The sequence below is a fragment of the Chrysemys picta genome, chromosome 13 (genome assembly GCF_011386835.1).
Source record: "Chrysemys picta bellii isolate R12L10 chromosome 13, ASM1138683v2, whole genome shotgun sequence".
Classification (NCBI taxonomy): domain Eukaryota; kingdom Metazoa; phylum Chordata; order Testudines; family Emydidae; genus Chrysemys; species Chrysemys picta.
Genome location: NC_088803.1, coordinates 21,483,892 through 21,500,743, shown reverse-complemented (window position 1 = coordinate 21,500,743; position 16,852 = coordinate 21,483,892). Strand labels below are relative to the sequence as shown.

At 42.6% G+C, this 16,852-nt stretch overlaps 1 protein-coding gene across 1 annotated transcript; it reads right to left on the bottom strand.

The window, feature by feature from the left end:
* Positions 1-573: 573 nt before the first annotated feature.
* Positions 574-1,506, bottom strand: LOC101934014 (olfactory receptor 5A1-like). The gene has a single exon (XM_005309009.2). The coding sequence runs from the start codon at positions 1,504-1,506 to the stop codon at positions 574-576; it is 933 nt and encodes a 310-aa protein (XP_005309066.1).
* Between the last annotated feature and the right edge of the window lie 15,346 nt (positions 1,507-16,852).

The following is a 16,852-nucleotide window of genomic DNA, read 5'->3' as shown; positions in this document are numbered from 1 at the left end:
CAACACTTTCCGATTCTTTTTCCAATCATGGAAAAATTTTGACCAGAACTAACATAGCAGTAATCATCATTCCTATGCTAAAGAAATTACAGTCTGACAGAATGATACTTAGTAGACAGGCCACCACCCTGTGAAAGCAGGAGGTGGAAGTAGCTAAACTGTGCTATTTTCTATTCAATGAGTGGGTTACATATGTTTTGAATTTTGATGAGAAAGAGGGACATGATTTTTTCTTGAAAATATTCCCACTTTCAACCAGCTCTATTCAGTTTTTTTGAAGAATGTGAAAGAAGAAATTCTCCCTGTGAAACTGAGAGGAGAAGGTGGTGTCTTTCTTAACTGGCACTAGATCCTGGTGCTTCTAGCATTTACCCTAGATGGAGACCCAGGATCCAGTCCCATTTGCTCCAGTGTCTTTTCTCCCCAATGAAGATCTGACCTGTTGAGTTCAATGGATTTAAACCAGCTGAGGCTTTGGCCCAAAATGTCAGTGAGATACCTGAGCTGAGAATCTCCAAAACGCAAGTTACCCACAGTTCTATGCTCTTTGATTTTTTTAAAATGGGATTGACACTACTTGAGAAACTTGAATTTCCCCAACATTTTCCCTACAGCTGTTTTCACCTCCTTGTTTTTTAGGCTGTAGATTATGGGGTTTAACATGGGAGTCAAGATGCTGTACTGGATGGAGACCATTTCATCCAGAGCCACAGAGGAGACTGAGCTGGGTTTTGTGTACTGGAAAAAAGCTGTCAGGTACAACAAACCAACCACCATGAGGTGGGAGCTGCAGGTGGAGAAGGCTTTCCGCCTGCCCTCCGCAGAGCGTATCCTCAGGATGGTGCAGATGATGTGAATGTAGGAGATGAGGGTGAAGAGGAAGGAGCTTGATCCAAGTATGACAACAGAAGTAAACAGCACCACTTGATTGGTGAAGGTGTCAGTGCAGGACAGTTGTAATAGAGGAGGGAGCTCACAGCTGAAATGGTGGATTTGATTGAAGCCACAGAAATGCAACCTGAGGGCTAAAACTGTGTTAAGTAGGGCATCTATGAAGCCTATTGTCCATGCACCACTCACCAGCAGAACACAGATTCCTTTGCTCATGGTCTCCATGTAACGCAATGGGTCACAGATGGCAGCATAGCGGTCATACGCCATTGCTGAGAGAATAAAAATTTCAGCACCAGCTGGCAGGAATATGAAGAACATCTGGGCAAGGCAGCCATTGACAGAAATGGTTTTGTGCTCTGCTAGGAAATTCACCAACATCTTAGGGACAATGGCTGAGGAATAGCAGATATCAACAAAGGACAAATGGAAGAGGAAGAAGTACATGGGGGTGTGAAGGTGAGAATCAGCCCTTACCACCAGCATGATCACCATGTTCGCCAAAAGTGTGGCTAGGTAGACAACTAAAAACACCAGGAAGAAGAAAATCTGAATCTGTGGGTCACTGGAAAGTCCCAGGAGAATAAACTCAGTCACATTGGTTCGATTTCCCATTAATTCTGACTCAGGAAATCCTACATGTCAGACTGGAAAAAAATAATGAAATTAACGAATATAAATACATTGAAATAGCCTATGGAGATCATCTGATTAGTAGGATGAATGTAAAGAAAGGCTGACTACATCCTGTGAAATGTGTGTTGTAAATAGAAAAAATTGGCTTGTTGGACTTTGGCACCTACCCACCACCGTGGCCCAGAAGTACTGGTGTGCCACCCAGCAGGGTATAGCCTGTCAACCCAAACCAATATGGAGAATACCATGTAAATTATAAATATTATGAATGCCATAAAGGGGGCCTCAGAAGATCTTATCTGGATGACAGCCTCCTCCCCTAGCAGTGTGTGTTTGTGTGGAGATGGGCAACCTCATATATCATGCAGCTGTCCAAACAAACTCCAGAGATCATTTGCCACAAAAGAGTAAAAAGGACTCACCTTATAAACCCAGAAGTGATCTGAGGTTATCTTTTGGCAAAACCAGAAGAGAGAGGCTGGAGCAAACAAATGCTCCAACACTGGAAGGAGAGAATGGCCAAGTATAGACTCACTGCACCACTGAGAGCTTTATTCTAAAGAAGGGAATTTATGCAAATGGGGATTTAAAGCTTGAAAAGGGAGATTAGTCATGTAGAACTGCATGAAAACATTTTGGTGGGAGTAGTGACACAGGATAAACAGAAGCTAGGAATGGAAGAAAAATTGAGAACAAATATGAGTGAAACAGCACCTGACAAAAGTACGGGAAATATGAATAATTTGTTGATCGAGATCACGCAGAGTGCAAGACATTGAGGATTGACCAGTGCTATCAAGTATGAAATTTGTAGACAAGCAAAGACTGGATGATATAATGCAAGCACTTAATGAAATGCTCAAGAAAACTGTGGAGTAAAACCAACAAGGTTTAGCCAGTAGAATTATATAATTTATGCTACAGTAATAGTAGCATCTCATCAGTTTAACATCAAGCCATCTGAGGACGTGCGTCATTGGAAAATTCCATCTACTCAATAACCTCCAGGGCAATGAAGGTTAAAGCAGAAGAATAAGCTTTTACATTGAGATACCAGCCTACTGGATGAATCAGAAAAATCATCTGAAGAGACAAGAGAAGCAAATGGCCTTGGAGATATCAGCTGGATGAGAGAGTTGTGAAGGAACAATGTAAATGAAAGCTTATCCATCAGAGTTATAGGCTTGAAAGATATTCAGCACAAAGTTATTAGTATCAAGAAAACAGGCACTTCATCAGACAGCCTAGGAGATTCTTTGATCTGATGGATGTTAAAAACAGAATAGGCAAAAATAGGGAGCCAATACATGATGTGGAATAGTTTCAGCGCTACTGGAAGGAAATCTGGTCTGAGACTGCGCAACATAATCAGACAGTGAACCAGATTAAAAACGAGAGGAAAAATTTACAAATTACACCACAAAGGAATAAACAGAAAAATCAAAGAAAGAAAAAGTTAGTGATTGTGTGGATAGACTATTCTAAAGCATACAACACTGTCGCACAATCATGGCTCACTGAGACACTGAAAATGCCCATGGCTCATCCAAAGATCATTTCCTTTCTGCAGCAATCTATGTTGAACTGGAGCACTCGACTCTACAGGTAAGGGATTCATTGATGAGGTTCAAATTAAAAGAAATCTTTCAAAGGGATTCCTTAGCACCAGTGCTGTTTGTGGTAGCCACTGGCATGGATACTTGTTGAGATATGATAAATTGTGGTGATCAGCAAAGAGCAACAACCAGTTAATCATTTGTTAGACCTGGGCAATCTAACCCTAACCCTAACCCTCACCCTTCCACCTTTTCATGTTCTCTGTATGTATAAATATCTTCTGTGTGTGTGTTTCACTCTATGCATCTGAAGAAGTGAGCTGTAGCCCATGAAAGCTTATGCTGAAATAAATTTGTTAGTGTCTAAGGTGCCACAAGTACTCCTGTTCTTTTTGTGAAATTCCATGAACAGTCACAAAAAGGCTCTACAGAGATGGATGATGTGTGGAAAAGTCTGGTGGAGATATAAAGCTATGGGTTGGCTTGGCTAACTGTGTATCAGCATCTGTAAAGATGGCCAAACTGGTACAATCTGATGGCATGCACTTTAGTGAAGGAATTGTCCATGAAATCTCGACATTGCCCCTAAAAATATCTTGGAATCAGGGAACTGTCAGAGATGCAACATCAGAAACTGAGAGAAAGAGGGAGGAAAGAATTGTATGGATGTGTAAGAACTACTCTGAGGACAAAACTCAAGTCTTAAGAATTTGATCTCAGCCATTTATGTATCGGTGATGCCAGTAGTACAGCACATTGCTGGAGCGATCAAGTGGAATCAAGAGGAGAAGAAAAAAAATTATGCATCACCAGCAGTTGTCTTGTTTGGATGTCAGAATGTTGATTAGCAAGGAAGGCATGGAAAAGATGTACATCCCATGGTGTGATGAGAGAAAAATTCTGCTATCTATGGAGGAAGCAATTGATAATGAAGAATATAATATCAAAATATATGAGGAGTCAACCACAATAAAGATCATCTGGTCATGTTAACAAGCAATGACTGAACTGCATCCTAGCCAAGAAAGTGTGAAAGAAAGGAGTCCCCCAAAAGACTCGATTTACAAGAAAGCAGTGGATGGACAGTGGTGGAGTGAGATCAAACCTATTAGTGATAAAATATTAACAAACTCATGGCTTGTAGACGGATCACTCAAAAGAGAGTCAGAGAGCTTCATTATGAGTGAACAGAGGAAGTCCTTAAGACTTAATTATATAAGAAGTAAAAATGACTGACAGAACTTCTCCCTGAAGTGTAGAATGGATTCTAAAAAGGAAGAGATGGTGGAACAATATTGAGTAACTGTTAGAGTCTGTCTAGGAGAGAATATATGAACAGACACAATGAGGTTGCCAAGTGTCTGCACTTTAGAAGCTGTGTTAAGTATGGATTTGTATGAACATTGCACTGTTACAAACACCAAACTGAAAGCACTCTAGAAAAAGAAGAGGGTAAGATTTAATGGGATCTGGCCATTGTCACAGACCAAATGGTCAGTCAAACAGTCCAGAGAAGTTTTTAGAAAAGAAGAAGGCAAAACAAGCCTGTGTACATTGATGTTGTCATGCCAGCAGACAGAAACATAAAAAAGACGATGGAGAAGTATGAAGGACTCTGCCTCAAAGGGGAACAGTTATGGAAAACTAGAACAAAGACAGTTCCAGCAGTTATTGGAGCACTTGGCGAGATCCCTAGGGGTATGGACATGTTCAGACTGCAAGACATCATGGTCAGTGACTTCCAGAAGACAGCACTCTAAGGCACTACGAGAATGTGAAGGAAAGTCAAAGGAGAATGAATAAATTTGAGCACCTACAATGTAGGATTTCTGCAGAGGGTTTAACAAATCTCTCGACTACCCAAACCTACAGAGTCCATTCAGCCAGGATTTATTTATGACTCATGAGGATACATTTTAGTCAGCAGCTTTCTTCTTCTTAAGCTTAAAGATTTTGTATGTTGTGAAAACTATTTTTTTTTAAAAATACACCTTAAATAATATTGAGGGACATTAATAATAATCACAATAAAGGAATGTGCCCAGAAAACACTCTGTATGCACGCTGACATGATTTTAAAAAGAGGGGTCCGACTGAACGTAGATGGGACTTTTGTGCCTAAATCACTTAAGTTCCTTTGAAATTCTGACCTAATGGCACTTCTGGCTCAGTGTCCCGCAAGTCTGAATATCAGGCTGCTCATACATAAGAGAATGTCTCCTGCCCTCTTGGAAGTGAGTGGCTATTTTGACATTGATTTTAAGTGGAAATGGGAATGGAGCCAGTGTTCTGTCCAATGTTAAATCTATGTTTAATCCCAAATGTCTCCCAGAAATAAACTAAATCTTTTCCCCATTATCAGCTCATCAGGCAAACACCCAAGCAAAGAGATCTTGCACTAGAACCTGAATGTCAACACAGGCAGATTCTGTGCGAAGTGAACTCCAAAGCTAAGTGCTTTCTGCAGAGAATGCCCTGCCCCTAACCTCACCACCCATTAACACACACATCCCACAAATAGAAATTACTGCTAACACGCACCAACTGATCTCATTTGTCTCAGTGCTGTCCTGGGTGAGACAGCGAGCTGGGTGATTCAAATAGTAGCTGGGTTGCCAGCCATTGCCCCGTGGTGTAACTGACTCTGCGAGAGCAGACTGCTGCATCCAGGCAGAAGTCAATGGTACTCTGCAGAGAAACCACACCTATATAAGTGGGGCAGATTCTGGTCCTTTGAAATTGAAAGAATAAAAAGATTAAAAAGGAATGAAAATATTAATCAACTCACCTGCCTTTTAAACATGGATCATATATATGGTGAGATCATTCTGACCTGTGATTTTAGTTTACCTACTGATGTATGGATTTGGCTATCTAGTCTGTCTATTTGCATCTGGAATATAGCATCTGAGGACATCTAACGTGTCTATGGATGTGACCCTTGCACCCTTTCCCCGGAGCAGAGAAACCCCTCAAAGTGCATATGGTTATCTGTGGGAGTGGAGCAAAGAGCCTTTGCTGAGCTGACTCCAAGACTAAATGCTGATTTCTTAACAACTGTTTAAATGCCATTTTGTTCCCCCTGGGATAAGATCCCTGAAGTGCACTCTCTGTAACAAGCTCATACTAACACTGGGCAGGGTCAGCCCTTAAGAAACACTCTGTAGTGTGCAACAATGACAGCAATGGGGCTTGGATTATTACAGGATTTAGGTATCCAATCTCAGCAACAGTCGATTAAAAAGGCATATATTTAGGCTCCTATTTTTAAAACAGCCTAAGGAGCTAGACACCCAAATAGCAAATAATTTCATCTCCCCTACAGTGCTTTGAAGCTCCTAGCCAAATAGATATAATTACCACAAGAAGGCAACATGGTCAGCCAGCCTTAAACTTCACTAAGAAATGGACATAGGTTAGGGAATGGGGAAAAGGAGTAAATAGACTATGTATGATGGCTGTAAATAATAGGCATTGAGACAAAGGAGGAGATAAATTGTAAGGGTTTTTTTTAATGAACAGTTTATTCACCCGACAGGGAAGATTTGATCAGCTCAAAATTATTCATAATTTTAACAGATTTTTGCTGAATTGTTTCAACCCAAAAAAAATATTGGGCTAAATTCACAGAATAGCAGGAGGAAGAGGACTCCCACAGCGACCGATTTTTCTTGTAAGTTTAGTTCAATGGTTAGATCACACTTCTTCCATATGGGAGACAATGGTTTTCTTCCCCTGTCTACCTGTTGGGCGGTATAGAATTGAAGTGAGATCTCCCAACGCTGAGGAAAGAGACGTAATCTCTGGGCTCTAAAGTATTCTGGGGTATTTAAGATGTTCCACATTGTATAAATTATTATATAAAATACTGACTGGTTCATGGACTTGGGTTTATAGATGGCAGGGAGCTATCAGGAGCCATGGGGCTGCTGCCAGGCAAACCCTTGAGGCAGACCTTCCCATGGTCTGTGTCTACAGTGGGTCATGGGAAGTGGAGTGCAGGGTGGTTACAACTACTGCCAGTTGCAGCCTGAAGATGTTAACTGCCTGGTAGTGCTACAGACCTGGGTACTAGACTCATGGGGCTTTACATTCAAATAACTAGAAATATGAGCCTTGTTATGGGTTAGGGTTTTAAAGTCAATGGGAAACTTAGTAGGATGTAGGCACCTAGCTCACTTACAGCCCTTTAAAATCCCAGACATGATCTCTCTAATGACCAAGGTCATTCTTTGTTGCTCGCGTAGGCTGAGATGAGTGTGTTAGCCAACATTTTCAGTGCAAATGGCTTTTTAAGTTTTCTGAAAACACAAAACCAAGCAACCCTCCCGAACACACATATACAATAAGAGTCTTTGGATGTGACGTATTACTGTGCCCTGAGCTTTTCAGTTTTCTGTTTTTTTCCTCAATTCCACAGGGTTCTGCCCATGGACACCTAGAACATTCCCTGACATTTCTGAATTGATTTGATATGGTGTGCAAACATTTTCACTTTGCAGACAGTCAGACAGATAAGCAGAGAAATGCCATCAATGGAACCACTTGTGTGTACAAGGCAAAAAAAAAAAAAGATTTAGTGATTCTGATACAGTCAGAGCCCCATTCATGGACTTAATGATCCCTTTAGTGTACACTGGATTTTTAGTGAAAAGCTTTCTCTGTGCCTTTTTGACCTCCTTGCTCCTCAGACTGCATGCAATGGCGCTGATCATGGGGGTCACCACTATGCACAGCACAGAGAAGGCCTTCTTTATGTTTGGCCACCGGTTGGCCATGAGGCCACACAGAGAAGCAAATGGAGAAGACTTTCTGCTTCCAGTTGGCAGAAAGGATCTTCAGGATGGTGGAGATGATTTTGTAGCAGGACAGCGAGGTTAAAAGGAAAGGGGAGGAAAGACACCAGAGACTCTATGATGAAAGCTGGTATCCAAACCATGTGGGTGTCCCCACAGGAGAGTTTAATGATGGGTGTCAGGTCACATAAGACATAGTCGATCTCATTGGAAGCACAGAAAGTTAAGGTAGAAACCATGGGCATGGTGAGCACCAGTGAAAGGAACATGCTCACCCACAATCCCATCACCAGCCAAAGGCAAAGTTGAAAGAACATGATGGAGGCATAAGGCAGTGGGTTACATACGGCCAAGTAGTGGTAACAGGACATGGCAGCAGGAAGAATGCAATCAGCAATCACCAGAGAGCCAAAGACATAGAACTCCAGGAGGCTAGTGGAGAAGGAAACCTCTTCTTGCACAATCAGGATGGTTTTCAGCATTTTGGGAGGTGATGCTGGTAGTGAAGCAGATCTCCAGGACAGACAGGTTCCCAGGATGTGGATATATGATACCATCACCATGACCAGGATATTCCCAGTGAGTGTTACTATGTAGATAGCCAAGAAGAAGGGATCTTCAGCTTACAAAGGTCCTTGAATCCCAGGAGGATGAACTCTGTGATGGTGGTTTGATTTTCCCCTCCTGCACCAGACATGTCTTCATATAGAGAGAAAGCAACCCAGAAGAATGTTGTTAGTTCTGAGAACAGTGCTTTATTTAATTTATTGTTCATATGTACTACTGTAACTCGGTCCTTTCCTTCCTTCCTTCCTTTTCCTTTTTCTTTCTTCCTTTCTTATGGTAAATGTAATCCAGCATTGATGGCATCTGAGTGTGAGGGTATACAATAGTGAATATTTGACCAACAATTTTCCCATTGTAAAATGTGGTTTAATTGAAATTAACAGGAAAGAATCAATTTCAATCATTTGTTTTGGTTCCATGAACAATATACTTCTAAATTGATATTTCAACTCATAATGTAATTTTAAGTCTAAAAATATCAATTGGAAAATAGATTTTTCGTTTCAATTTTTTTGTTTCATTTTGACTTGACATTTGAAAATAAAACATTTTTTAAAATGACTAAAGAAACATTTTGTTTTTAATAACAAATGCCATTTTTTTTTCATTTCGGAATAAATTCTGAATTTGTTGTATGACAAAAAAATTCAATATTTTTTCCCAAGTTGAGATGAAAACAAATGTTGAAATATCAGAATTTCCTACAGGATGAAAATTCGATTATCTGAGCAGCTCTGCTAATTCTGCAAACATCTACTATGACATATAGGTAGGTTTAAAGCATTGCATTTTTATTGGTAAATGTTGGTAAACATCAATTTCACAGTGCACATATAAATTGACCAAAAATATTTCTATCTATAATAATTGAAATTTGCAGATATACAAATAAAAAAATGCTGTTTGAGCACTTAGTTTGATTCAAGGATATTTATTTTGTGTATTTTTACATGTGATATTGAACCTCATCCCATAAATTTGTGCAACTGTGAAAATGTAAATTGAAAATTTTAAAAAATGCTTAAAAATAAACATTGATAGCTATCAAAATCACAACAAAGTAAAAAATAATAATTCTGCCAAGCATACATATAGGGTCAGATCCTCAGCTAGTGTAAATCCAAGAGCTTCATTGACTTCAATAGAATTATACTAATTTGCACCAGCTGAGGATGTGGAATTCATGTGAACGGATGCTCCAGGCAGTAAGTAAAAACCCTGGTTTCAATTGCTTGTAGAAATCTTAGGGGCTAATCTTCTAGTCCATATCCACTTTATACTCACATTGAATTCAATGGGAATTTGAGTCAAATACATACGAATCTTAAATAGCATCTTACATGGAGTTGGACCAATTTGCAAAAGTTGAGGATCTGGTGTCCCATATGTTCAAGGAAACCTATTCAGTATGCAAAGAATGGCAAACATTTCTGTGCAAAAGACAGGGACAAAAGAGTTTAATACACAAAGGAAAATATTTGACATGCTGCCAATAACGATACAAGGAACCGTTTACTTAGATGGTCCCTATCACAATAAAGACAGCAAGTGCTTTGACTACTCTGATTAAACTTTAGGATAGATTCTTTGCTGGTGGAACTCCTACAATAATTGGACAGTTCTTCTCATTTGCATTGGCAATAACATATGGAACTCCTACAATAATTGGACAGTTCTTCTCATTTGCACTGGCAATAACATAGAAAAACACTATTGACTAGGCATACAATTTTCAAAAGTACTTAAATGATTTCAGAGAGTAAGTCCTATTTCCAAAAGTAATTTAGTTGCTTAGGAGTTAAAGATCTTGCTTTCATGGGAAAATCAACCTGCATAGCTATTGCAGAATAGGCTGTGCTCAATAGCTATTCCAGAACAGCTCCCGATGTGAACACTGTATTCCAGAATCAGAACAACTTTATTCCTGAATAATTAGTCTTCTTACAAAGCAGAGTAATTAATCCAGCCTAAAATCACTTTTATTCTGAATACAATGCCCGCATGGGGAAGTATTTCCAGAACAGCGAAATTATTCTGGACTACATATGCAAGTCAATTTCTCCTATGTAGACAAAGTCCATTGACTTTCCATGAGAAAGTGCTAGGTCACTTACGGATTTTTGACAGTTTTACCAAGAGCTGGTTAAAAATATTTAAAACAATTTTCTGGGTTGGGGGGAGGGGTGTGGCAGAAATGGAATGCTGAAGTTGTCTTCATTTCATGGTCACTGAATTTTTTAAACATATCTTTCTTTCAAGATCATTTTTCCATAAAGCTCTCCTGGATGTACTCCCAAAGCCCTTGCAAAAGGTTTCTGGGGAGGGCAGCCTTATTCCGTCCTCCATGATAGGACACTTTACCACGCCAGGCCAGTAGCACATAGTCTGGAATCATTGCATAACACAGCGTATGGTCCCCGTGTTTGCTGGCATTCAAACAACATCCGTTCTTTATCTCTCTGTGTTATCCTCAGGACAGTAATATCATTCATGATCACCTGATTGAAATAGGGTGATTTTATTAAGGGGACATTCAGACGTGCCTGTTCCTGCTGGGCTGTTTGCTGTGGCTGAACAGAAATGTTCCCCGCTGTTAGCCACACGGTGGGGGGAGGGGTGAAGCGATCATCCCAGAGAATTGGGTGTGTGGGGGGGGGTTAGTTGGGTTTGTGCTGCATGTTAACCCGAAAACCGCAGCCCCTCCTTTTAAATTGCCAACCCATTTTAAATGGCCAACCCAACGGCTGCTTGGTATGGGAAATGAGGGCGCTGCTGTTTGAAACCATTCCCACAAGTTATGAATGTTAAAGAAGCCAAAAGACTGTGTCTTACCATGGCTGCCTGCAAGCTGAATTCTGTTGCCCGGCCCTGCGTTTGTGATCTCTCACACCAAACCGGCATACCCTCAATAAGAGGCAAAATGCAACCTTGTATCAAAAGCACATGTGCTATGTAATGTTAACAGCAAGGTTTACCGTGAAAGAGTCTACCCATTGTTCTCTAAAATGTGTCTTTTTAACTACCACTCTCCCTTTTTTTTCCTCCACCAGCTGCAAATGTTTTAACGCTCACACTATCTTCTCCTTCCCAGAGGCTAGCAAAGATTAGAAGGTGAAAAAAATGCACTCGTGATTAAATGTTCTCTGAGCTCATGCAGTCCTCCCACACTGAAAGAGCAGAGCAGAATGCATGGAGGCAGACAATGTCAAAGTCCAGGAAAGCACAATATGAACGCGAGGAGAGGTGGCGGGCTGAAGATAATAAGTGGCAGGCTGAAGATGATAGGTGGCATCAGCTTGCTGACAGAAGGCAAGAATCAATGATGAGGATACTGGAGGAACAAACTGATATGCTCTGGCATATGGTTGAGGTTCAGGAAAGGCAGCATAAGCACAGACTGCTGCTACAGCCCCTATGTAACCAACCACCCTCCTCCTCAAGTTCCATAGCCTCCTCACCCAGGCAGCCAAGAACGCAGTGGGGGGGCCTCCAGGCACCCAACCACTCCACCCCAGAGGACTGCCCAAGCAACAGAAAGCTGGCATTCGATAAGTTTTAAAGTGCAGTGTGGCCTTGTCCTTCCCTCCTCCCCCACCCATCCCGGGCTACGTTGGAAGTTATCCCCCTATTTGTGTGATGAATTAATAAAGAATGCATGAATGTGAGGGTACATCTACACTACAGGGGGGAGTCGATTTAAGATACGCAAATTCAGCTACGTGAATAGCGTAGCTGAATTCGACGTATCGCAGCCGACTTACCCCGTTGTGAGGACGGCGGCAAAATCGACTTCTGCCGCTCTCTGTCGGCGGCGCTTACTACCACCTCCGCTGGTGGAGTAAGAGCGCCGATTCGGGGATCGATTGTTGCGTCCCGTTCGATCCCCGAGAGGTCGATTTCTACCCGCTGATTCAGGCGGGTAGTATAGACCTAGCCTCAAGCAACAATGACTTTATTGCCTCTGCAAGCGGTGATCGAAGAGGGGAGGGGAGGGTGGTTAGTGTCAAAGTTAGATTCAGGACTCACAAGTTTTTAGACCATTCTGTTTATTAGCACCTTGCTCTGCTAATACATTCAGATAATGTGAGCACCATGCAAGACCCACCCTACCTTATTTTATACAGATAAAAAGAGCCCGAACATAACAAGAGGACAAAGAAAGCAGAACTGACAAGTTTACCCGAGGCTAGACATACATATTCATTTTTCTTACTAACTTTTACAGATCTCCGGCTAATGTTCCACCATTAGCTTAAGTGGACTCATTGTTTATGCCTTAATGTTCCTTTTCCTGTATTTCAACATTCCTTATTTCTGCTTAAAGGTACATACAACATTTATTTAATCCATTCTATTTTATAATACAATTCATTCTATTTTCACATTAGCTTACAGGGAAGTAGAGTGAACCAAGCGGGGGGGTTCATCAAGGAGAAACAAACAGAACTTTCACACCGTAGCCTGGCCAGTCATGAAACTGGTTTTCAAAGCTTCTCTGATGCGCACCACGCCCTGCTGTGCTCTTCTAATCGCCCTGGTGTCTGGCTGCACGTAATCAGTGGCCAGGTGATTTGCCTCAACCTCCCACCCCGCCATAAATGTCTCCCCCTTACTCTCACAGATATTGTGGAGTGCACAGGAAGCAGTAATAACAATGGGAATATTGGTTTCACTGAGGTCTATCCGAGTCAGTAAACTGTGCCAGCACATTTTTAAACGTCCAAATGCACATTCTACCACCATTCTGCACTTGCTCAGCCTATAGTTGAACAGGTCCTGACTACTGTCCAGGCTGCCTGTGTACGGCTTCATGAGCCATGGCATTAAGGGGTAGGCTGGGTCCCCAAGGATAACTATATGCATTTCAACATCCCCAGTGGTTATTTTCTGGTCTGGGAAGAAAGTCCCCTGCTGCAGCTTTTGAAACAGACCAGAGTTCCTGAAGATGCGAGCGTCATGTACCTTTCCCAGCCGTCCCACGTTGATGTTGATGAAATGTCCCTTGTGATCCACCCGTGCTTGCAGCACCATTGAAAAGTACCCCTTTCGGTTTATGTACTCACTAGCTTGGTGCTCCGGTGCCAAGATAGGGATATAGGTTCCGTCTATCACCCCACCACAGTTAGGGAATCCCATTGCAGCAAAGCCATCCACAATGACCTGCACATTTCCCAGAGTCACTACCCTTGATATCAACAGCTCTTTGATTGCATTGGCTACTTGGATCACAGCAGCCCCCACAGTAGATTTGCCCACTCCAAATTGATGCCCGACTGACTGGTAGCTGTCTGGCGTTGCAAGCTTCCACAGGGCTATGACCACTCGCTTGTGAACTGTGAGGGCTGCTCTCATCATGGTATTCTTGCGCTTCAGGGCAGGGGAAAGCAAGACACAAAGTTCCATGAAAGTGCCCTTACGCATGCGAAAGTTTCACAGCCATTGGGAATTGTCCCAGATATGCAACACTATGCAGTCCCACCAGTCTGTGCTTGTTCCTGAGCCCAGAATCGGCGTTCCACGGCATGAACCTGCCCCATTAATACCATGATGTCCACAAGGCCGGGGCCCATACTTTGAGAGAAGTCTGTGTCCATGTCCTCATCACTCTCGTCACTGCACTGCCGTTGCCTCCTCACCTGGTTTTGCTTTTGCAGGTTCTGGTTCTGCATATACTGCAGGATAATGCGTGTTGTGTTTACAGTGCTCATAATTGCCGCGGTGATCTGAGCGGGCTCCATGCTTGCTGTGCTATGGTGTCTGCACTGAAAAAAGGCGCAAAATGATTTTCTCCCATTGCTCTGATGGAGGGAGGGGTGACTGATGACAGGGCTTACAGGGTTGGCTTACAGGGAATTAAAATCAACAAAGGGGGTGGGTTTGCATCAAGGAGAAACACACACAACTGCCCCCTTAAGAATTGAACTCAAAACCCTGGGTTTAAGCAGGCCAATGCTCAAACCACTGAGGTATCCCTCCCCCCACTATTCGTGGAGGGAGGGAGGGGGAGTAAATGAATACAAATGAATACAAAACAAATCTGGTCTCTTTCTTGTTTTGATCCATTCCATCTCTCTTATACATCTTAGGCTGGCAGCAGACGGTGCAGTACAACTGCTAGCCGTCGTCGTCTCCTGGGTGCTCACCAGAAGACGATGCAGCACGACTGCTAGCCATCATCATCTCCTGGCTGCTCACCAGAAGACAGTGCAGTACGACTGAATCTCCATGAAACAAAACTTAAAAAGAGAATGACCTGGAGTCACTCCCATTTATGTCCAGATGCCCCTGATCGATCTCACCAAGGTCTGCCAGGAGCACCCATGTCTGCCCAGGTGCCACTGACTGACCTCACTGAGATCGGCTAAAAGAGCATCCAGGAGATGACGATGATGACTATCAGTCGTAATGCACCGTCTGCTGCCAAAAGGCAATGAGCTGCTGCTGTGTAGCAATGCAGTACCACGTCTGCCAGCACCCAAGAGACGTACGGTGACGGTGAGCTGAGCGGGCTCCATGCTTGCCGTGGTATGGCGTCTGCAGGGGTAACCCAGGAAAAAATGCTCAAAATGATTGTCTGCCGTTGCTTTCACGGAGGGTGGGAGGGGGAGCCTGACGACATGTACCCAGAACCACCCGTGACAGTGTTTTTGACCAATCAGGCATTGGGATCTCAACCCAGAATTCCAATGGGCGGCGGAGACTGCGGGAACTGTGGGATAGCTACCACAGTGCAACGCTCCAGCAGTTGATGCTAGCCTCTGTACTGTGGACTTACTCTGCCGAGTTAATGGTCTTAATGGTCTTAAGTGGGGACACACACAATCGACTGTATAAAATCGATTTCTAAAAAATCGACTTCTATAAATTCGACCTAATTTCGTAGTGTAGACATACCCAAATATAAAGATATAGGGCAGAATGCAGTTCTTTGATTCATAGATTGTAACATCAGAAAGGACCACTGTGATCATCTAGTCTGACCTCCAGCATATCACAGGCAACAAAACTTTCCAAAAATAATTCCTAGAGCAGATCTAGGATGTATCCCATACTGTAAATTTATTGTGGATGAACATAAGGTTCAAGAAATAAACATATTTCATCTAGCCAGCTTGGTCCAGCACATCCCAAACTCCCAGCTTGTGATTTTCAAGGCTTTCTCAAGGTGTGATTTTCAGAAGGGCCTAAAGGAGTTAGGTGCTCAACTCCCATTGAATTTCAATGGGGGTTGGGCACCTGATTCCTGTAGGCTTCTTTGTGAATACCAGCCTAATGGATTCAGATGCCCAGTTACATCAATGGGAAATGGACATCTTTGAAAATCTCAACCACACGATTTGCTCAGGAAAACTGCAGTTGAGATTTTCAAAGGGGATGAAGGGAGTTAGGTGTCCAAATCCTACAGCGAGTCAATGGGCGCTAGGCGTCTAACAACCTTAGGCTCTGTCTAGCTGCGAGACCTGGAATTTTAAGTCATCACTAGATACATCAGGCTAAATTCTCCCATCATGTTCACTAAGGTAAATGGGGATTGGTTCCATTAAATCACTGGAGATCTGTGCAAAAAAAATGGAATGGCATGAGTGAATAATCAGGTCAGTCATTTGTCCTTTTAACCACACAAGTTAGGGGCTGCGTCCTGCAAATACTCAAATGGGCCTAACCCTGAAGATCCTTACTTGTGGGAATAGGCCTGTTGATGCCAGGGCTTTCACTCGGGTAAGAAATAGTTTCATGAGTAACCGCTGGTAGAGTCAGCCCACAGAATAGTTCTTAGTCAGAAAAAAAAACTTTGTCCAACATATTCAGCTGGTGTAAACTGACATAGCTTCACTAATTTACACCAGCTGGTGATCTGGATCCATTGATCTTAATGGAGCTACTGCTGATTAAAACCATCTGAGCAACTGGCCCATTGAGTTCAACAGAAATATATTAGTTTACATTAGCTGCGGATCTCACCCCTTTGACTTCAATGGGGCGATGCTAGTTTACATCAGGTTGGCGAAATGGCCCATTGAATCCAATGGAGTTAGTTCACACCAGCTGGGGATCTGGCCTCACTGATTTCATTGGAACTATGTTGATTTCCACCAGCTGGGGATCTGGCCCCGCTGATGTCAAGGTCATTATTCCTGATTTAGACCAGAAAAGGGGGAATCAGGCCCATAGACACAGATATCAAAATGTTTCAAATAATAATGCCTGATACTGTCTGAATAGGGATCTCAGATACATTAAGTATCAGTAAGTCCAGATGGGTAAGGTGAGTGTCATGGGGCCCATCACTCACCTCTGGGCTGGTGCCTCTGCCTGGTCAACTCCTGGGATTAGCTCGAGGCCAATGCTTCCTGTCTGCGGTTTGCACACTGTCACTCTGTCTCTGCATCGTCCTGCAGCCACTCT